The sequence below is a fragment of the Alligator sinensis genome, unplaced genomic scaffold, assembly GCF_000455745.1.
Source record: "Alligator sinensis unplaced genomic scaffold, ASM45574v1 scaffold839_1, whole genome shotgun sequence".
NCBI classification, from domain to species: domain Eukaryota; kingdom Metazoa; phylum Chordata; order Crocodylia; family Alligatoridae; genus Alligator; species Alligator sinensis.
The window spans coordinates 4,198,490-4,222,127 of NW_005841885.1; the positions used below are offsets into that span (position 1 = coordinate 4,198,490).

At 43.8% G+C, this 23,638-nt stretch overlaps 1 protein-coding gene across 1 annotated transcript in view; it reads left to right on the plus strand.

Annotated features, from left to right (window-relative positions):
• Positions 1-23,638, plus strand: part of CUNH3orf20 (chromosome unknown C3orf20 homolog) — a 55,359-nt gene that overhangs the window by 17,948 nt on the left and 13,773 nt on the right. Inside the window, exons 9-13 of the mRNA XM_025196808.1 lie at positions 2,785-2,908; positions 4,053-4,308; positions 5,925-6,237; positions 9,791-9,898; positions 18,110-18,252. Coding sequence (XP_025052593.1) covers positions 2,785-2,908; positions 4,053-4,308; positions 5,925-6,237; positions 9,791-9,898; positions 18,110-18,252 — 944 coding nt within the window. The remainder of the gene's footprint in view (positions 1-2,784; positions 2,909-4,052; positions 4,309-5,924; positions 6,238-9,790; positions 9,899-18,109; positions 18,253-23,638) is intronic.

The window sequence follows — 23,638 nt, forward strand, 5'->3', positions numbered from 1 at the left end:
ACTGTGGGTAATACAATAATGCTAAACCTTATTTACCTACTAACTGATTAGCTAAAATTTGGGGCCCTGTGGTTTGTTTCCAAGAGAAAATTAATTTTGTAGTTGGGTGTCTTTCATACAGTCCTGTACTCACAAAGCATATGCCAAGTCCTTTTCCATGGACAAGGAGGACTAATAAAGGAGAAGTCCTTTGTTCACAGCTGTAAGCTTCTTTTAGCTAGCACTCTCTCTGTCAAAGACACTCCCTCTCTGCGGGCCAGAAAAGCCTCTGTGCATATTTCAGGCGCTTCCTTGCTGCTTTCTTTTCTTTTGCTGATCTTTTTCCATTTTTCTCTCTCAGACCCCTGGACAAACATAGCTTCTCCAGTAAATGCCTCTACCAGTGCGTTTGCTGCATCCGTTCCTAGGAAAACCCCTTGGGGCCACACATTTCAGCTCCTAGAAAAGTCTTGTTTCCAAAGGATCCTATTGTTGTCCACCTACATGGCTACATAAAGGAACGCAGTGATTACTTTACTAGTTCCTGAATGGAAGATAGGTCTTGCTGAGGTTATCGGGTGCAACAGCCAAATCAACCTACGCCAGAACAATTCCTCTATAAGAATTTACAGTATTTTCTACTGGATGGCAGATAGTGCTCCTAGCATTTTCATGAAATGGGCTGTTTTCTTCCAATCCCCAGACTAGTTTCCAGATCAGAGAAGTGTACGTAAGTCATGGCACATGTTTTATCCACCCTCTCATATTCACTGCTAGCAAAATTTACTGCCCCACCTCCAACACAAGTCTCTTGCATGAGTGATATCCTGTGTAAGGGCTATGAGTGAGGATTACAGGATATATTTATAGTAAATGGGATAAATTCATGTAATCAGCCGGAATAAGTCTTATACAAGCTCTCTATACTGACGGGAATTTCATTCTGAGCTAATGGCATTTTACTCCCCTGTGCTTGCAGATCCTTTTATCCAGGGTTTTTTTGCTTATCAGCAAAAGCAAACACCATTTTTAGAGGAAGTAGAAAAACAAAGTATCCCCCTATTTTAAAAATATATGCGACACTGGACCTTTTTAAATTGCTTCCCAAGGCTCCCATTGACCTTTGAAGAGTAACCCCTTGGAGTTATATTGAAACTTGTCTTGAAGGCAGCCCTGTCTTGTAAGAGCTCATTCCCAGGTTCTTTCTTAAATATTTATATAGTGGATGCACTTTTGTAGACAGACAACCTTTCAATTAAGATGCTTTATTAGCCCAAAGGCTGCCTGCACAAGGTTGGGTGAGTGACATATTTCTTAACCATCTGATGTTAATTGGGGAAGCCTTTACATTTGGAATTCGTTGACGTCTCTAGTGGCATTTTGGTTTTACTGCTTCACTTCTTAAAAACCGATAAAATAAAAGGGCTTATTCATCATGCAAGAAAGACAATTGCCACCTTAAAATACAAGGGTCGTGGCAGATGCATATATTTTTCTCCTTGCCGCTAACAACTTAGGTAGCAAAGGCTGGAAAAAAAATGTTTGACATCCCATTTACTTGTTACAAGTCCTGTTTGGTGATGCTCTGGTTTATAAGCAGTTTCACTTTGGGGTTCTCAGTGCTGAAAAGGGAAGTCTTGGGGAAAACATTTATTTGCTGGGAAAGCATGTGATTAGCACTGGAATTAAAAGGTGGGAAAATGCTGGCACCTGTTTAGCAGGATGAGGTTTAGCTCCATTTCCTTTGATGGTGTCCACTTAAACCCTCTGATTAGGTGTGCAAGGCAAGCTTCATTTTCCTGTATCTGAGAACAAGCCAGACCCTCATCTCATGCATAATAGTGCATCTCTACTGACTTCAGAGAAATAAAGGACACAAGACTCAAAAGGACTTATGGAGCCATTGAGCCCCTGATATCACATGCAGTAACGTAATAGCATCCCATTTGTAAACTGATTAAGCTCCATTTTTCGAAGGGCTTTGGAGGCTCTTCTCCAGCTGGAAGGGTCTTTCAACTTCTGATAGTTAGAATTTAGTTTACACCAGTTGAGGATCTCTCCTGTTTACATAGAGGCTGGACAGTCTGGCTAACCTTCAAGGCGGCATCACTTCACATTGAACTGATATAGATATATATATATATATTCAGTCTATAACAGTCAATGACTTGAATCAGTCATGGTTCAAGGTTATATACCCAAGTTTTATATTAGGAACATTGCATACACACACACACACACTTTCTTATTATTACCAAGAGATATTTGCATTCAATAGGCTGCAGCCTTCCTGTGTCCACACTGTTTAATAGCAGAACACACATGCTTCAGTTGTCTCTTTCCAATAAGATGTAAAAAGAGCAAGTTTGTTAAACCCTAGTAATTCAGAAAAATTCTGAGAATCCCATGTAATGGGAAAAGAAAGAGGCACAGCAAGAAAACAATGTAACTAGCTAATTTACTTTTAATGTCATACGCTCACTACAAAATTATGAGTGTATTATTAGAAAAGGAAGTGATTGGAAGAGAAGATAAGTGTGAGGGGACCATCTAGTCATCCCCGGTTTGGAACAGTTTCTCAACTAAATGGGCAAAAGCGATGTTCCTAATGTAAGACTTGGGTATATAACCTTGAACCATGACTGATTCAAGTCATTTACTGTTATAGACTGAATCACAACAAGCATGGTGCCCACCTACTGCACTAGCAACCTGTCAGTCCTGGGGTTATTAGGAGTTTGAAGTATTGGAAGCAAGGTACTGTTCTAACAAAAAATGTTGAATTTCTTCTTTTACTCTTTAAAGGGATTTTCAAAAACCAGCAATATTGAAGAGAGTGAACACCAATTAAAGAGAGCCTTGGTAGAGATTAAGAAGCGATTCCAGAGGACAGTGAAACAATTTATAAATGCCATTTTGATGGCTTCAGGTATGCTCCTTTTCTGTTGAGTTCCAACAAAGTGCTCTGTGCTCCACATAGGTATAATAAGTTCAGATTCTTGCCCCCAAAACTTTGCAGGTTGACTCAGACACCTGTTAAAGCAAGGGGGAGGTAATAAGACCGCAACAGTGGAGAAGTTGGGAAAGATCTTTCCTGAACAGCTTCCTGGAAGAGACAGAGTAAAAAGGAAAGAACAAAGTGGGTGTTGAGGGGAAGGTGAAGATAGCTGAGCAAGGGCAGAAACTAGGAAGATAGACACATCCTCTGTGACTAACATTTGTTACACATGTCCTGGCTTTTCAACCTCTGCACACCCAACCTCAGTTCTGCATGAAGTTCTTTTTTTGCATGTTTTACCATCTTGAATAGTATTGGTCATGTTTAAGTAAGAGTATGAGGAGCTATGTGAACCAACAAGTTCCTCCATGACCCATTCATCTTTGGAGATCTACTTAAAATGTTTCCCTTCCTCTCTGAAAAGGCTTGTCTGGTGAACAAACCTCACTGTCACCTCATAAAATCATGCAACTCAAGGGTGAATGAGCAATGTGTACTTATTTTTGAAAAGCTAAGAGCATCTAGTATGTGCTGCCAGTTTAAGCCACTCATACACAGATTCTCAGAAACAGCAATAATTATTGTGCTTCCATGACTGCTTAAACTAGTGGCTCTCAAGTTTTTTAGACACAAGGGACCCCTAGATATATTCAAGGCACCCCTTGGAAAATGCCAGCTCTTAGCTTGCACTCTTTTTTGCCTACAGAAAAATAATACAGCATTTTTTCTGTTACAAATAACTCAAACCCAAACATTTCAAACAGAAATCCATAGTTGTAGTCTTTCTATCTTGTGAATCACATTTGTAAACCTAAGAGTACTAACATTGTGTGGATCCCTTAGATCTCAAGGCACCCCAAGGTGTCATGGCAACTCTGGCTGAGAATCACTGGCTTAGACTCTGAAGGTGAATGACCAAACAAGCACTGTGATTGCATGCATTTCCATGACCATTGATAGAGATAGAAGCTGGAGTCATGAAAACTGAAAACACATTCTTCTCCCTACAACTGAAGCTAAGAAAAATTTCTCAGAAGTGAATCCTGAAGTGTTGGCTTTGGGTTTTGGTTGGCAGGTTTATATTCTATAGAATATCCAGTCCTACAAAGAGCAAAGCAAATGAAGTTCAAAACAAAGGCAGTGTCACCTCAGACCTGGACTCAAGGAGTGAAAGAAAAGGATGCTTCAGTGGCTTCAGATACAAAAAGACCTCAAAAACCCTCAAGCAGACAAGCTGAACAAAAGACATCATCTTCCAGGCTTTCTAGCAGAGCAGCTGATAAAGGCAGATCTCACCTGGCTATCATGACACAACCGAAGCCTGCACCAAGGTTTGCTTGGAAATGCACTCCCTTTCCCTGCTTGGGGGTTAGGACAGAGTGTCCTTGTGATTTGTGGGGTTACAAGTTGTTTTTATCAATTAAGCAGTTGGCAGAATTTTATTGAATTCTTTGGGTCAAATCCTCACCTGGTGTTTTTTGGTGTAGTGCTCTCAGTTTCAGAAGTCTGCTGACTGGCACATCTACATGTGCCATTAATGTGCAGCAATAAACCCCGGAGCTTATTACTCCAGGCTTTATTGCTCCCAGGTACACCATTTACACATGCACCCTGACAGCAGCACATTGAGCCCAATCAGAGCAGCCCTGGCTGGCAGAGGGCCCAGCGGGTCAGCCTGCCAGGCTGGGGCTTTTCTGACTGGACTCAGCGTGCTGCGGTGGGTCTGGCCGAGGCACGGAGGTGCTTCAGCACAGGGCTAGCTGGCACTACACTACATGTGCACTGTTGCACAAGAAAAAACTCTATAGCAGGATAGCACTTGTATTTACAGGTATTACCCTACTGTGGAATTTATTCATTTCCCGTGCCCCAAATAGGGCCTCACATGTAGACGTTGAGACATTTACTGTGGAGCTAATTAGTTAGCCCCTCAATAAACATCTTGTGTAGACACGCCACTGAGTATCTAATTCTTTAGGTTAAGTAAAGAGCACATTGAGACTCCATCTTACCTTCTTTTTCAGCATACTCCTCTTTTCTTGTTTAAGTTTACATTAGTGTTACCAGCTATTTTGTGCATTTACTCCTCAGTGAAGAGATGAAGGATCATTCCCATAGTGAACTGACTCAGGTTGATATTATACTTATATTCCAGGGCTTCTTTGCACCACATTCCTGAAGGATCATGACTTGCAATGGGAAAAGCATGGTGCATTTTCTGACTCCTCCAATGATCAAACTCCCTTTGATCTGGAGCAGTATGGTGCCTTTAAGTAGAGGCAGTATCAAAATGCAAAATGGGGAACCAGGAACTTCTTTTGCAAAGTTTCTGATCTTGAGATTAAAGCTTTTAAAGCCCATGTCTGTCTTGAGTGGAGATTAATACCCATGAGTCCAATCTTGACTTTTTAAAGGGTCAGATTTTCATGTGATCCACTTTTTCTCAACCACAGTTTTCTTTGCAATGTTTCAGACACGCTATAGCCTCCATTTTAAACCATGAGAACTGTGTCCTGCATTTAACTAGTACCTATCTTTTCATTCAGTTGCATAAATATCTATTCCACATTGGGTGCATCTAAAAGAGATGCTATGTTGCCATAGCAATGAGCTATGGTGATGTAACTCATCACTATAGTGACGTAGCATCGGCAGGCGCTAACCAAGATGCCGCTAGTACTGTGCAGTATCAATGAGCTACTTGCACAATAGCTTGTTGCTACTGTGCACTAGGGTCAGAAATGACCTATGTGCCACTGGGACTGCGCAGTTCCAGTAGGTACTGCCCAGTCATTTAGTGCTTGCTGCTGCACAGTAAGCTACTACTTTAGCAAATAATAAATGACTACGCAGTACCAACTGCACAGTGGGGTGCACATGTAGACATACCCACTATGTCATGTTATAGTCTCTTATTTCACTAAAATTATTATCATCCACCTTGCAGGGTTGAAATTGTTGCAGCTGGAGATAAGCACTCTCCCAGTGCATGGGCTTCCTCTATGGCTGACTGCCCTATTGTGCTTCGGAAGCTGCTGACCAAAGAAGACACTGGACCAGGCTGCAAGTGTATTGTGAAAATCCCATTTGTTACAGACTTGGAGTTTGACAAGTTTATCTCAGCCCCCAGAAAGTCCGATCAGATCCTGGTGATCTTTGTCTTCTCATCCCAAAGTCCTGCCTGTTCTCCCATCTTGGAGGAGACCTTACAGAACCTGTACATAGAAAAACAGCATGGGCGCCCATCTCCATGCATTCAGGTAAGTTAGGATCAGGAATAAAGAACAGGAAATCAGTGCATCAGTGATCCCCACTGACCGAAAGGTAAAGCAGGTATAGTTCTAGTGAAAAATGCTGGACTGTCAGTGCTGGAGATGGAAGCACTTTTCATGGAGAGTGGACAGCATAGATGTCAGTCATTCAAGCACTGTCATTCTCCCCACAACCAACCACTGTACCCAAATCGTGTCCTAGGGTGAGAAGAAGACAGTTCTAGGGGCGAAAGTAAAGTTCAGTTTCCTGCATTATTAACTGTTAAATTACATTTGGACCCTAAACTGCTTGACATTTTCCCTTGAGATAATGATGGTGAGGCTTTTGGCCCATATTTGTTCACCCATCACTGTCACTGATATGACAACATGCGCAAATATGGTGGAAGAAATGTATAAGCAACAAGCATTTCCATTCCAACTGCTACTAGGAAAATACAAGTACAGGAGCTGTCCTCACGCTGCACAGACTAACCGCCGGGGTGTGCTGTTGCTCTATTAGAAAGAACTGCAGGTGCCTTTAGCTAACTGATCACTATGGGGCACTACTGCTGCTTCAAACCCAGTTGCAAATGCGATTCTGTGTCTATAAGGAAATTGCCCTTAAGGATAGCAGCTCAAAAACTGTCTCCAGTCCAATTCAACTGGACAAGGGATGCTGCAATATCTCTGTTGTGCAGTCAAGTTAAAAATATCCGCTTTATAGGCAAAAGAGAGAATCGGATACATTCCTGGATTAGGCTTTTTGAGAGCAAAAGTCACTGAAATCACTGCAGGCTGACTTAATGATAGAGTCGAGTGAGGTTCACTCCATCATATGCAGTGCAGACAGGAGACTGGGAAATGGCATTTCAATGTGAGAGTTCAGAGCTAGCATACTGCAAACTCTGTTTCTAAAGATTTTGAAATGACAGCATTAAATGTTGGCCTGAATTCCAAAAATATTGATGTGAAGCGTTACAGTCCTGTATGCATCTTTGTGTGAAGCCTGAGATTCCTTGTATTTGCTTATTTGGCAAATAGATAAGTCTGGTCATCTAGTGAGGAGGGAAAAGTAATATAATCAAAAGGTATTTCAGATATCGCAAAGGCTGCTTAAATGAAATTTCTTTTGCTTTAGTGCTTGCAGAGCCCAGCCTAATGTGATTTTGTATCAGGCCCTAAAGCAGCCAAGTCATTATACAGTTTTCTCATAAAACTCCTACTCCTACCAAACAGAAATGAAAATGGAAATCAATAAAATCTTTTCAAACATTAAAACAAAAGCCCTACCCTGATTTTTATCCCACAGAAAGGAGAAGTGCCAGAAACTCCATGAAGTCCATTAAGGACTTTGCTGTTCACAAATGTATATGGAAGGTGATAGGAAGCAATAGAAAACACCACAATCGTTAGATATCAACCTTATCTTCTGCAAAAAAGACATCACAACAGTTCATTTAAACAGCATTAAATCATAGTAGTGTAGATGAAAGCTACATTAGATAATGGATTACAATGTATATTTACTATATATACATCCACCATCCTCTATGATCTCTAGATACGAAGACTACAATGTGCTTTGACCTTCAACATTACACTGGTGAAATCATATGCTTTCCTTTACTTCGGTCCAGGTTTAAATCCCTTGGACCATTTTTCCTGATAGACATGTCTGTTAGGGGGTGGGGGTGGGGAGGGGAAAAGCTGTTTCTATTAAGGGAAAGCTTAAGCAAACAAACCAAATAGGAAACTTTCAAGAACAAACATGTTTTCAAAGATAGGGATTTTCCTTCCCACTTCTGGTTCTTTATGATGTACACGAAGGTCTGAAAGTGTGTTCTGAAGGAGATATTCCTGCTTGTTTGTTTCTTTGCTCATTTTGCTAGAGGACCTCTTTAACAATTTCAGAGTTGTATACTATTCAATAAGATCTTATACATTATAAAAGGGGGGGTATTGAATCACTTAACAGTCCTTCCCCTCTGCAAAATGTTTATCATCCATTGGCATTAAGGTGGTGTTTACCAAATCCAGATATAAACAGATAGTCCCAGCCCCCCTTAATTGCTCAGATAGTAGAGTGATAGCCAGCCGTCTGAAGTCAATGCCTTTTCCTTTCCTTCTCGTGATATCATAACTTTACTAGTTTTCCAATCATCACTGAGATTCCCTGGGTGACCTACTAAAAACCTAAAATGAGAAGGGAGAAAACATCTTATAATTATTTTCAGGCTTCCTTTATGCCTCATAAAGGCATAAAAAAGGACACAACCCAATATGTATTTTTTTTGTCTGCTGCAGCTTCAGTGTTCATAGTCTCTCTGGTGGGTGAAAACTAGCCCGAGAAATATGGGTACCTGATAGGACTTGCCATGGCCTGAAAGGAAATGCTGGGTAGGCCTGTGTGAAGCAGCTAGTATTCGTTTTGGATTCGGCCGATTTGGGGGACAGTGATTCAAATCGGTGATTTGAATCACTGTCCCTATTCAATTTGGCCAAATCTGATTCGGAGCAGCCGAATCTCCGAATCAGCCAGGCCAGGCCCATCCCATCCCCTGCCCCTCTCCCAGCCTAGCAATGGCTGCCCCGCCTGCCCCAGCTCCCAGCACTTGGGGGGGGAAAAAAGCCCCATCTCAGCAGGTGCTGTCGGTGGGGGCGATCCCCGCTGCCCCCCACTACCCCACGCTGCATGTGCTCCTAGTCAGCTGTCTACACATGCCTTACTGCACAGTAACTACGTGGCAGTTAATTTAATACTTGCATTTGCAGGTAGGAAACTAACTGTTGAGTAGAGCAAATTACTGTGCTGTAAAGGTCTGCACATGTAGACAGTGATGCTTACTATGCGGTAATTTGGCCACTGTATACTGTGCAGTAAAGTGTCTTGTGTAGACGCACTTGCTGTATACCTAACCCAGGCATTTTAGTTGAACCATTATTGCTAACAATGCAGAAAATACCCTGACCTGGGTTCAGAGGTGGTTTTAGTTTGGACTAGTCTAGTCAGTTGGTGCTGTAAGACAGAGCCTGGATGCTACTATCCCAAGGAAAAAAATCACTTGAGTGATTTCTAAGGGGAAATCACAGGCAAAAATCACTCAAATGCTAATCATTTGCCAATGCCCTCCCATAGTTCCCCTGGAAAACCAAGCAGATTCTTGGGCAATTAACTGTGAAGGAACTATAGAGCATCTCAGCACAAAGAACTATGAGATATGCCCCCAAAATGACATGGATGAGAGACATAGGAGCAAGGACATAGTAATGGGATTGCTGTGAGAATGGTCAAATCCAGGTTGACTAAGCCTTGAAGACAGAACCTAGAGAGCTAGAGTGGGCACAGCACTTACAAACACCGATAGGGAACAATCCCTGTACATCAGTAGGATGGTGGGCAAAAATCACTTACCTCCCTTTCCCATTGTTAAATTCAGTTATTCTACCTTTTCAATTGTTTAATGACAGTAACTAATATCTGGGCTTCAATTTGACACTGAAACCTCAGGGGAGATCCCAGAGATTCCTGGAAGGAATGACTATGTTTGTCCCATTCCAGTGCAAACATGACTCTTACCGTCTGTTGCGGTATGACATGGACAGCTCCGCAAGACAACAGCCACCGCTACTTGTGCAGAAGCACGCTGTCACCCCAGGGATGGTGCTGGTAAGTGTAATGCAGTCATTCATATATATAATACATCATGAAGACATAAAATGCTACCTGGCCGCCAACTTCAGAGTAAATGAGACTGATTACCAGCATCAGCCTGAAGAGCAGAAATGACTGACTTATAGAAACAGATGTTTCTTGACTCCAAATTATGATAATCCTGGAAAAGATGCTGTTTTAATGTTGGAGGAAAGTTTCTTTACAAGGAGGAGAGATGGGCCCCACAAGGTTTGGATACAGATGCAAACTCAAACTTCCCTAGCATCTACCTGAATCAGATCCATTGTCTCACGGTTCACTGCTGTCTTGCAAAGCCAGCCCAATCCACTTTGTTTGGATTTTAACTTTTCCAAAGATTCAAGGGGGTTGAATGCAATGTCTATCAGGAAGTCAAAGCCATATAAAAGTGGTTCTTCCAGTGTCCATATGAATATTTTTCTCTGTCCACACATTTTTCCAAATCAGGAGCTGAGCATGGAATAGACGATTGTCTAATCTGACGAACAACAGAACCATCTTGTTCAGTCACCAGTTATATTGCTGTTGACTCATGAAGTCGTTTGGGTTTTGCTTTTACCCATAGTGCATCCCTTCACATAGGAGCTTTTGTCCAAAAGGCTCTCTGAGCACAGATTTAAAGTGACTTCTGCTCTATATTAGGTCTCTCTTTACCCATCCTTGATATGGAGCTACCTCAGGGATAGAGTACATCAGTCTTTCATGCTCTATAGAAATGTCACTATATATTTTAGGACAGGAACTAACTAAAGACTAACGTATCTGCATGTACCTACAACAGCAGGCTAAATTGGCAGAATGCAGTTATGTAAATGTGGTTTGGCTTATGCTGATTATTGTGAAAAGTTCCAAGAAGTTTTTAATGCTCTCAGGTGAGTTTGTCCCAGCAGAGCAATGGGTCTGATTGTGAAATGCTCCCTCTGGGCCTGACACTGTGCTGCAGAAGTCAATACCAGTACATCTATTGTTTTCAGCATTGCGAGATAATGAACAACGTTTTGCTTTTGATGTCCTTGATCTAGCCTAACAATTTACCACATAAGTATCCCCATAAGGATACTCACTTCTGATTGCACAGTTAGCCCTGAAACATCCAACAGGGGACCCACTTAGGAAAAATAAATGCCACATCACAAAAGAAGTTAGTGTTCATAAAATATTCCAAAAAAAAAAAGCCTTATGGGAAAAATCTCATGTTCACTTGAGTAAGAATTTTCACTGATAAAGACTTCAGACTTTTGCCTTCAATATTTATATTCTAAACTCATTTCTATTAACACTGATTCTTCAGCTGTTCTAGTCTATAAATGTGCCAGTCCATCAGTATGTGGGCTATTCCTAATCAGCTGATGAGTGTAAATAATTGCATCAACCCCTTCTAATGTCCAGCCAAAACCTTGCACACGCCCAGTCTCAGCTAGCACATGGCACTTTCCATAGATTACACAGTTTACAATGAACTTTGTTGCATGAGATAGCCCACGAAATAAGCACTAGCTCCATTTTGCAAACAGGGAAATGGAGATACAGAGAAATTAAAGTCCACATCACACTTCAAGCCACTGACAAATTAGGAAAAAATATCCATTTTCCAATGTCCTGTTTTATGCAGAATAAATACTATGATACTGAATGACTAGGAGTAGTCACTGCTTTGGGCAGGGTCATTTATAATGAAGCATAGTTCACTTATTGGGAGTTCTGGCTCTTCTATTGAGATGTTTTTATATTGGTCCATTGAAAGAGGTGCCAAGTTAGATAACACCCATAGAAGAGGCAAAGCCTTTAATGAATGCCTTGCTGTGTTCTAATACAGCTTCTTTACAGCCTTTTAAATCTTTGACTACAGAAGTGTAATGATTTTGTCTCCCTGGACTGACAGTCGAAGGAATTAGAACAGTTCTGAGGCTATTCTTCATTCACTTTAGCAACAAGAAGCCATTGGATGCCTTCCTCAACACAGTTAATCTTATTGTTAACATACAGCCTTGATGTACAGACAAATACGACAGCAAGGTCAGAACAGAGGTCATTGCCAAAGCATTTGAAGTTCATGACATGGTTTCACTAAAAGGACTTGGATTCCTGTAACCAAGCTGTTATTGCCAAAACTTCTTCAGAGAAAGGAGCTAAAGGAAGGGCTGAAAGTCTAATGACAGATTTTTCAAATAACATTTTGATCATTGCCTGACATAAGTCAAATTAAAACACAAGGAAGGGATCTTGTGAAAAGAAAGAGATGGCTGAAAGGGGCAGAAACATTGAGAACAGCAGATCTGGCCAAGGAAAGAGTAAATTTAGTGGTTGGATCACAGGGCTGGTAGTCAAGTGATCTGGGTTTTTATTCCAGCTGTGCTAACTCACAGAATGTCCTTGGACAAGCCACTTAACCTCTGGACCATGGTTGCTCCATCTATAAAATGGGAGAATACTAGTTCAGTGTTGTCTAAGGAGTTGTCTGACGTCTATGAATGATAGATGCTGAAGAAGTGCCACTGATAACAATTGTACAATGGCATAGGAAGCACAGTAAGTTGCAAAACTGCTATACCTATTTATTTTTCCATCTATATGGTGCATACCACCATGTCTAGTCATATCCCTAAGTCTAGCTCTGATACACCCTTTCCGTGCCCCAGAATCGTTTAACTTTGCTGCCAGCTGTACACATGTCTGCCCCTGCGAAATGTGCCAAATCTTGTCAGAGGATTTAGAAAGCACTGCGTGGGCAGTGGCAGCAAAGGCGTGTCTAGGAGAGGTCAGTTGGTCTGCCAGGCTGGGCAGCATATCAGGATTTCTTCCTGGACAAATCTCACAGTTTGAAAATGTGTAAATGCCTCTTGATAACAGCTGTCTTGTTGGGTATCATGTGCTGTGCTGAATAGCTGAGCTGAGCTAATGCAGAGACCTGGACTAGAAAGAAAAGTCAGAAGCCTCATAGAGGAGGAGAATGTTACTTGGGCGAGTTTGAGCAGACCAAGCTGGCACTTTAACTTCTTCCAATCTAAGTGACCTTCCCTGACTCCCATATCTACCAGGGCAGTCAGACAGACTGGCTGGAAATGCAGCGTTACCTTTCTGAGCCCTTTGTCCTCAGCTGTTTGCAGGCATGTGAGCTAACATGTGCTAATATGACAGAAGCACCCAGTTGTCTCCTGTGAAGTCTCCAGTTTCTCTTCCTCTCTGATGTATTATTAAAGCAGAAACATGGCCAGTTCTCAGTGTCAGGTATTTCCTGACATCACCTTCTTGCTCCTTAGTGGTGGGTGCTTGACCCCATTCATTAGCTCTGAGATCACTGGTTTGCCTCAGTTGAGAAATTCCCCAGACTAGCCCTTCACAATTATCTGTCTCTGAAAAGATATGCAAGAATACTCAGCATTTTGTGACCGATTTGGGGACTTTTAATTCAGTTTGCCTGCCCCAGTGTTGGTAGACTTTTCCTCACATGCCTTCTTGTCAGTAATTTCTTTTGCTGTTTGCAAGAACATGTATGCAATGGAAAGTACTCTGGTGAGCCCCCAAGTACAAGATTGAGGTGGTTACCATGTACCCACAGGTGTATTTCTTTGCATGAATGTTCACAGCTGGAGCGCCCAAGTGGCTGGCAGGGGTAGACACAGGTTCATAAAACCGAGGTCACCAGTTATCATACTGACTATCACACAATGATATCCAAAGAATATTTACACCAAAGAATTCCTGAGCAAGTAATGTGAATTGCATGAATAGCCAAAACCTTTGCACATAGCACTGTTCAGGCATATTATTTACACCAACAAAGGACAATGCTAGGGAGATCTGCAGTGAAGTACACTCATGCCTGCTATGCACATACTCTACACTCTGAAACATTTATCATTCAGTTGCCTTCATATGCCCACTGATGTGTGCCAATAAGTACCCCCAAGAGAGCTTGGTATGGCTCACTGCTGTCCTTTTACAGTGTAAACATGCCCCAAATAACCTGTGTCGACACAATTGAAGGAGGCCACTGAAAGTCTCATAGCCAGTCATTTCACTGAGGTGTTTACTCCCCTGCAGCTAGCAAATTAAGTATCACACTGGAAAGGGTTTCTGAATAAATAGAATCAGATTCTCAGCTGGTGTAAACTGATGTCACTCCATTGATTTACATATGCTAAAGGAACTGGCCCACAGTATATCATATCAATTAGGGATGCCTGCTTATACATTTCTTTTCCTATTAACCTCCCTCTGCCCAGCCTCACTCAAAAAGTCAGTGGCTGAAGTGGAATCCAGGAGTCCTGGTATCCTCTGGTTGTAGGTACCACACTGTTCCTAGGACCACTTCACAACATAGTTATTAATTGAATGCCAACCAGACAAGATGATCTGGAAAGAGGTATAGGCTTAACCTGACTTCTGGTGAAAATGAACTTCGTTGCTACAGGCCTTCTACCAAAAGGGCCCTGTTATTGACTGCTTTGACTGTGAACCTGAGCTCTAATATCCATAGTGTTCCTATAACACCTAGTTACGAAGTGGAGAAGGATAAGACTCCAGTATGGTCTTATCCCTTTCAAAGCTTCAGAGATTAATAACAACAAGTCCTCGTACTCTGTGCAGAGCATGACTCATATCCAATGTGAATCCTAGCTTAAGCTAATATTCTGGTCGGCTTGCTCCACCTAGCAGCCCATCTGTAGCAGCTTAGGTACCTGAGGCTACCTGAGGCCCATCTGTAGCAGTTTAGGTAGCTAGGCTACCTGAGACAGGCTAAACTTTACAGAGTTGCTCCAGTACCAAGGCAGCAAGCTGAATCATTCAATATGACTTCATTTTCTCAGTGCCTGCAAATCTTCTGCTCCTCGGGGTGAATAACTACAGCAACTGGAGATACAAATTACTTGATACATTCAAAAAGACCCATCTGCAAAGTAGAACTGCCTCCAAAGAGATACCTCAGCTCCCAAACCAGGCTTTTCCTCCTTTTCCCTCATCCGTTTCACATGGAGGGTAAATGTGCAAGGACAAGTCAGAATAGATACCAGTAACTATACCAATAGCCGGTGATGGGCATGGCAGCTTCATGCAAATGGATGTGGAAACATCTACCCAGTATTGTAAATAGAGGGCTAGCAATGGTCTAGGAATACAGGAATTTGGCCTGAAAGCTTTCCAGTTAGAGGGATATGTGGCACCTGTTTCAGACATGCCAGTTCGTTTCCCAGACACTGAACTCAGATACCTGAGGCAGATTTTTTGCCCCCTTTATTTTGCACCAATCCTTCCCAGTTTCACTTTTGTGAGGGGACTTGGATGTGGTGGTAGCAATCCTGGCATCCCCCCACAGGTTTTCTTTGCCTGTCAATGCCATATGCTGCTGATCCTCACAGCTCAAATTAATCTGCTCACCAGAGGGAGCTCCCGGGACTCTCAGCTCAGGCCCGCTTGCTTGTTTGCTGCTGTTGGAACAAGAGAAAGACTGTTGGGAGGCAACGGGTGATCTTTAGCTGTGAAATGAACTGTTTCTTCCTCATGCATATGCAGCAAATAAGTGTGAGCATGTGGTGGCCAGCTACCCAGCTCTGAGGTCTGCCCCAGTGCTGTCCAAATCTCTCTCTGGTCTCTTTCTGTCCCACCTCTATGATCTCATATCCTCCTGCTTCCCTGTACTCCCCCTTCTACCAACTCGCTCCACTCCCTGCCTCCACCCTGCACATCCACCTCCACCCTACTGCTGCAACCTCATGTCTTCCTACTCCACCCGGCTCCCCCACCTAATCGTTCTGCTCCTCGTCTCCACCCAGCTGCTCTGATCTCATATCCACCCTCTGCCCTGCAAATCTCCATCCATTTCTGGTCCCCACCTGTCGTCCCCCACGGACCCTTGCTCTGCCTCTTCCTCCTCCACCCACTTCTACCACCTTTATTGTAGGACTCCTCCCTGTAATGGTCTACAGCTGGGGTGGAGTTCATATTTTCCCTGAAACTCTCTTTTTTCCACTGAGTCATGTTCCCTCTGTAAGTCTTGCTGTGAAATCTTCCTTCCCAATTTCAAGGACAAAAGGACTTGACGGGGGAAAACGAATACATGGCATCCCAGTGTAACCCTCATCCTCCTACACAGGCCCATGCAGGGAACAAGCATTCCTTGCTACCCTAGAGATGTAGAAGATATGTTAAGATTTTGTAAGTAATATGGATATTTCTGTTCATTGCAAATTACAATGTGCCTGAAAGCAGCTGCAGAACCAGGCCTGCTGTAGTGGGAAGGTGGAAGATGCAGCGCCAAGGCCTGTACTGAGCCTAGTCGGACACCTGATGTCCCACAGCAACCAGGGTATTCTACACTCCAGCCACCTCTCTCCCTGCCCCCTGCCATCTCCCTGTGCTGTGTGCTGCACATGGAGTGATAGGTTTACTACATATACCACCGCTTTGCTGGAGAGAGTCATTCTACTCCATTTTTTACCTTTACAAATCATTGAAGTTGCCTGAAGGAACTACAGAGAGGGTCAGAATCAGACCAAGAGACACCAAATGATTAGAGATTAATGAACCGCAGAGGGTCAGTCTGACTTTATACCCTTTATACAGTTCCAAATTCTTTGTTGGAAGTTACAGACTTGGGCCAAGCCTTGGACTGGTTCTGGGGGGAAGGTAAAAAAAAAACCCATGAGGCTGTGAATTCACATAGTTCCTAACTAAGGACCTGATCATGGAATAGAAGCAGAATTACACAGAATGGAGACCTTGTCCACAATTTCCCAGCAGTTTGAAGTTTTTGATTAAGAGGCCAGCATCTAAACAGGGCACATCTACCTGTGCGCATTTACTGCACAGTAACCAAAATTACCACGCAGTACAGGGGTTCATCTACACATGCATGCCTGTACTGCGCAGTAAATGTGGCAGCTTATGCTGACTTGAGCATAAATTTGATACCTGCATCATGCAGACGTTTCGATTTTCACATTTTTATTTTTTTTTCAGTGCAGAAAAGGGACACATTTTGGTAATGCTGTTACAAAAAAAATGTACTGCACATTTCAGTGGGTTTCAGTCTCACCCCAAACCAGATAAAACTTAGTGTAGTTTTGTATACCTGCTCTCTGAAGTTTAAGGCTAAATCAACCCAATGGAAACAGCTGTTTGGAAACAAATATTCCAAGTGGGTTGTAAAAGTCCCTTGAATTGTGCACAGCTCATTGGTCCTCTGAACCTCTTCATCTGCAAAACTGAGCTAATGGTTTCATGAGAATGGACTCAGGAGATATCTGGTATCAAATGAACAGGGCATATCTACACTTGCTCCTGACTGCGCAGTTGGTACTGCACAGTCATTTAGTACTTGCTTTAGCAAGTTACTCACCAGTACTGCGTAGTCCCGGTGGCGCACGAGTCATTTTGCTACAGCGCAGTAGTGATGGCATCACAGTTAGTACCTGCCAATGCTATGTTGCCATAGCAATGAGCTACAGTGAAATAGCATCTCGTGTAGATGCACCTGCAGCATCTTTCCAGGCTTTTCATGTTTCTGCTTCCACTCCTAACAAGAACCGAGAAGCAAAGTGATGCAATCAGAAAAGTTATTCTTCATTTTCAGTCTCATTGTTAGCTTCCCTTGCCTCACAAGCAAACTTCTACTGGCTCATATCTGCCCACCTCTTATCTCTGATGTCTACTGCAGCTATTCAAGAAAAAAGTAGGAGGGGGAATGCTTTAAATTTGGAGTCCCCTCACCACACAAATCCAAATCACTGAATGCAAGATTATGCAAAGCAAAACCCCACAAAACTTCTGAAAAGGGAAACAACCAAAGTGCCACACAGCTCTGAAATATCATTATATGGAGGACTATATGAGTTTATCTTATTCACTGTGTTCTTAAGATACACCACTAAAGTATGACAGATTGCCTGGAGGTTTACATAGAAATGTTGACATCTAGCAAATGGGCAAAATCTCTTTTCCATATCACTCCCCTTCCTGCCACAAAAACTGAGTTAAACTTCAGTCGGTGCCGATGGGGTTAACTACTGTAAAGGCAGAGGCTGTATTTGCAAGAACCAGAGCCCCTAACCCCTGAATGAAAACATCTAAGAGTCCCATGCAAAACAGGAAAGGGAAACCATTTGGTCCAAGCCTTTGCGCTTGGTTTTATTTTTTATTGCAAAGCAATTTTTTTCCTTTTTCTTCTTCCTGCCTGTTTGTCAACAGATGTACGCTGGAGGGAAGCTGCTGTTTGGAGGCTATGTTTTCAACGGATACGGCTGCAGCAAGAAGGACCTGCTGAAACAGATCAGCAAAGCTCGTCTCGACTGCAAGATGGGCCACTTCCTGCCAGAGAGTTTCAAATTTAGGTAAAGCAGGAAATGTGGGGGCAGAGGAGCCATGTCACCCCAAGGTCTGTTTATGACATGAACTGGGCTAACTGGGAAGAATCAGGAGGGCTGTGATAAGAAGAGTGGGCATATTGATAAAGTCATTATCAGCCTCTCTAGTTAATAAACAGCATGCATGGGAAAAAATACTGGTGGGGGAGGAGGGAGAATAAGACCAAGGGGAATATTCTTCCCAGTGTTCATCACAAGTTCTTTGAAGCTCCTGACATCAAAGAGCTGTTATTTAGTGAAGAGATGCATCACCTTGAACTTGATCAGTCACAGCTGTAGTACACGGGACTCTGCACAACATAAACTTAAGTCCCAAAGGTCCTGTCTAGCAAGCACCAGGGAGGATCCTGGAGGGATGTAGCTATGCTGTGATATTCCATTCTTACCCAAAGAAAATCCACAGGCCGGCTTATCCATTTGGGTTGAGATTTCCAAAACTAACTAAGAGATTTGACCACACAATAGAAAACCTCCACCTTGCAGCTAAAATTGCCCTGGGAACTGAATAATCCTTTAGTTTCTGCTGTGCCTACCTGCAGCTGCTGCCAAAAAAATGGGAGTATTTTGCCACACTGTAGCACTTACCTTTGATCTGGTGTTTCTGGGTCTCCCTATCTTTGGAGAGGGAAATGTTGTGTTAATAGAGTTAGTCCTGGGAGTCTCAAATTCTGGTCTTTAATATCAACCTCTGCCCCTGGGCTTAGGTGAGATGACACCCCCTGTCCCTGGGTGCAGGCTGGTTACATCTGAACTGCACCATAGTTAGACTGAAACCACCACACACTTCTAAGTAGGGAGAAGGGATGGTTGTAGGAGTCACTGTAAGGTGCATATTGGGCCAATGAGATGCATACATTTCCATGCTCATTTCTCAGGGTCTTTTTTACCTCTGCAGCTGAAGAATAAAAACATTTCAGATTTAGCCCTGAGATTTTAACCAACAAGCAACTGTTCACCCCACTGCCCTGCTATGTTCCATGGAGATCCCTATTGAATCACCTAGTACAGCAGGTGCATATAGGCAGCCTCGGAGATACATTCATTTGCCCAATTTATGCCACTTATCAGATGCAAATAAGTGGCTAAACAAGAAGCAATTTTATCACTAAGTTCCAAATCAGTTAAACAGGTGGGCAAATAATTAAGTTCTCCCACACGCACCCGTCCAAGTCTTTGGAGGCTTTCAATATCAACAGTGTTCCTTCTGCCTGTTTCCTATTACAAGGCTGGTATGTGAGTGCCCACAGCTGACTCAGGGGTTTGAGCTGCACTACAGACCACCCGCTACTGCCACATCCCACACCTCTGGCTCCTCTGTGGCATCTACCCAGACAGAGCTCTCAGTGGTAGAGGCTTCAGCCCAGGTCCTGGGCTGCAGGGGGTGCTTAGCACAGCTCCTGGTGCCTGGGAGCAGGGACAGGCATAGCCCCATTTGTGGGGGCTGTGCTGTGGTGGAGTCTCTAGAGAGCCGGGTGAAGGAGCTCTAGGTGGAAGTGAGCGGGCTGCGCAGCATCAGAGCTGAGGAGCAGGAGATAGATAAGTTGTACAGCAAGGCTTTGCAGCAGAAGAATGAGGACAACAAGATGGAGTGGGAGGACCTAAATGGAGCTGAGTGGAAGATGGTCACTTCAGGATCCAGGCCACGTGCTTCAAGGGAAACTTTTCTGGTTCAGCTGTGCAACAGCTATGAGACCCTTGCACCACTGGTGGAGGAAGGACTGGAGGCACTTGCGCCAGAGAACAAAAGGAGGCAAGCTCCTGTCCAGAGCAGGAGACAGAGTGGTGGTAGTGGGCAACTCTTTCCTGAGGGGGACAGAGAGTGCTATCTGCCAGCCAGATCCCTTTGCATGGGAGGTCTGCTATCTTCTGGGGGCCTGTATCTGGGATGTGATGGAAAGGATTGCAAAACTCATCCAGCCCTCTGACCACTACCCCATGCTGCTCATTCATGAAGGACACAGCCAGGAACAACCCTGGATGGATCATGAGTGACTACAGGGCTCTGGGGGGTAGGCTCAAGGGATTGGGGGCGCCAGTGGTTTTCTTTTCCATCTTCCCAATCAGGGGTCAGGGCCCCTGGAGGGACAGTGGTATTGAGGAGATCAGCTGGAGGCTCAGGAGATGGTGCCACAGTGAGGGTTTGGGATTTTATGGTCATGGACTTCTGTTCCAGAATAGAGGCTTGTTCAGAAGAGATGGCATCCACCTCACGCCAAGGGAGAAAAAACTGTTTTCTTCCAGAATGGCTGACTTGCTGGAGAGGGGTTTAAACTAGGTGAATTGAAGGATGGGTTTGCAGCCAGGAATGCAAGTCAGGGGATAGCCAAGCAGGATGCAGAGAGGGATGTCAGGGAAGTTTTGAGAGGCTAGAATGATGTCGGGCAGCGGGGAACTGGGGTTACCAATGGGGGACTTAAGTGTCTATACACAAAGTGTGATACATAAAAAGTAGGAACTGGCACTCTTGTTAGCAAATAAGGAATATGATTTCATCAGAATAATGGAGACCTGGTAGGATGCCACACATGACTGGGCTGTGTGCATGGAGGGCTACAGGCTGCACAGAAGGGATCGGGTAGGGAAGAAGGGAGGAGGAGTAGCTCTTTATGCAGAATGCCTCCTTGGAGACCCAAATTGGTACGAGAGAAGGGTGACTCGAGACCCTGTGGGTCAAGATGGGGGGGGACAAGAAGAAGGGGACTTGATGGTAGGCGTCTACTACAAACCACCGCACCAGGAGGAGGAGCTGGATCTGGAATTTTCCAGAGAATTGATGGAGGTTGCACGTTCAAGGAACATGCTTGTCATGGGTGACCTCAATTACCCTGACGTCATCACTCAGGCAAATCTAACCAGTCATGTAGGTGTTTGACCTGTGTGGAAGAACTTTATTTAGTACAGGAAGTGAATGGGCTGACCAGGGAAAAGGCTATATTTAATTTGGTCCTAGCCAAAGGGAACAACCTGATGGGAGATTGAGGATTGAGGGTAATCTGGGAGATAGTGATCATGAGATGATATAATTCACTATCTGTCATAGGGCAGGGAAGTCAGCCAGTAGGGCAGAGGTGCTTGGCTTGAGGAAGGCTGACTTCAAGGAGTTTAGGAAAATAGTAGGAGAGACCCTACAGGAAGAGGGACTAGAGGGGAAGGGAGCTCAGGAAGGGTGGTTGTTCCTCAAAGGAACAATCCTCAGAGTGCAGAAAAGGTCCATTCCTGTATGCAGAAAAGGTGGTTAAGGGGCTGGGAAGCCCTCTTGGCTTACCAGAGGAGTCAAGGAGTGCTTAAGAAAGAAAAAGTGGGGTTATGGACAGTGAAAACAAGGGATAGTTACAAATGAGGAATACACAAGTATAGCCCGTATTTGTAGAGAGAGGATAAGGAAGAAAAGCCCAGCTACCGAGATCAGGCTGGCAACCGAAATTAAGGACAATAAGAAGTCCTTCTTTAGGTATAAAGGGAGCAGGAGGAAGATCAAGGGAAATGTGGGGCCCTTGCAGTATGAGCTGGGACAGCTGATAACAAACAGTCAGGAGAAAGCTGAAGTCTTTAACGAATACTTTGCGTCAGTGTTCCTGCATGCAAATGGTGGTTGCCCGCCTGGTCGGATACTGGACAGATGTGTGTGTGCAGGGGGTGTTACCAACCAATGGTCAGTGTCAAACTGGGGAGGGAGTACTTAGAGTGGCTGAATGTCTTCAAGTTGGCAGGACTGGATGGACTACACCCAAAAGGGCTGAGGGAATTGGCTAGAGGCATTGCGGGACCATTGGTGAAGGTATTTGAAGACTTGTGAAGCTTGGGAGAGGTCCCAGAAGACTGGAAAAGGGCCAATGTGGTGCCAGTCTTTAAGAAGGGGAGGAGGGAGGATCTGGGAAACTATAAGCTGGTCAGTTTGACTTTGATGCTGGGTAAAATTTTGGAAAAAATGATCAAAAAGTCCATTTGTGAGAGACTGGCAGAGGGCATGATGCTGAAGGATAGACAACATAGTTTCATTGTGGGCAGGTCATGTCTGACCAATCTCATCTCCTATGATCAAGTAACGAACTGCTTAAATGTAGGAGATGTGGTTGATGCCATATACTTAGATTTTAAGAAGGCATTCAAAATGGCCTCCCATGATGCTTTTATAAAAACACTGGGGAATTGTGGGCTGATAGAGTTGATGGTCAGGTGGGTTGGGAACTGGCTAAGGGGTCAAACCCAGAGAGTGTTAGTGGACAGGTCTGTATCGTCTTAGAGGGAGGTGACCAGTGGTGTCCTGCAGGGTTCAGTTTTTGACCCTCTGCTGTTCAACATCTTTATCAACAATTTAGATGAGGATGTGAAAAGCATACTGGCCAAGTTTGTGGATGATACTAAGTTATGGAGATAAGCAGTCACACTAGGGAATAGGATGCAGATTCAAGCAGACCTAGACAAGCTGGAAAGGTGGGCAGAGGATAAGGATAAATGCAGAGTGCTTCATCTGGGGAGGAGTAACCAGCAACATGAATATAGGTTAGGAGGAGCTTTCCTGGCCAACACAATGGCTTAAAGGCACCTCAAAGTTATAGTTGATCATAGGATGAACATGAGCTACCAGTGTGATGCTGTAGTCAACAGAGCTAATAGCATACTGGGATGCATTAGCTGATGTGTCGTGAGCAGGGCTAAGGAAGTGATGCTTCCTCTCTTCTCAGCACTGGTGAGACCCCAGCTGGAGAAATGTGTCCAGTTCTGGGCACTGCACTTCAATAAAGCCGTGGAGAATCTTGAAAGAGTCCAGAGAAAAGCCAGAAGAATGAACAAGGGCCTGGAGGACAAACCTTACAAAGAAAAAGTAAGGGATTTGGAACTGTTCAGCCTGGGGAAGAGAAGACTGAGAGGAGACTGGGTGGATGTCTATAAGTATGTAAGGGGTGCATATTGGGAGCCAGGAGAAAAACTGTTCAACTAGGGCACCCCAGGGGCGGTCAAGGATCATTGGCCATAAACTGTTAGAGGATGATTTCAGGTTGGATGCAAAAAAGAACTTCTTTATGGTAAGGGTGACCAGAATCTGAACTAGACTTCCCAGGGAGGTAGTGCAGTCCCCAGCCTTGGAAGTCTTCAAGAGGAGACTGGACAGACATATCTTGCTGGGGTCATTCAATCTCAGCAGTATTCCTGTCCAAAGCAAGGGGGTTGGACTCGATGAGGTCCCTTCTAGCCCTGATTCTACTGCATATCCAGGCTTCAGTCTCTACAACTATGGAAGGATTTTCCCACTCTGCATCTCTTCAGCAGGCAAATTTCTCCTCTGATTTTTCTTACCTGCTGGTAATGGAGTCCCCTATGCAACAATATTAGTGTGATTCTGCTGTGTGGA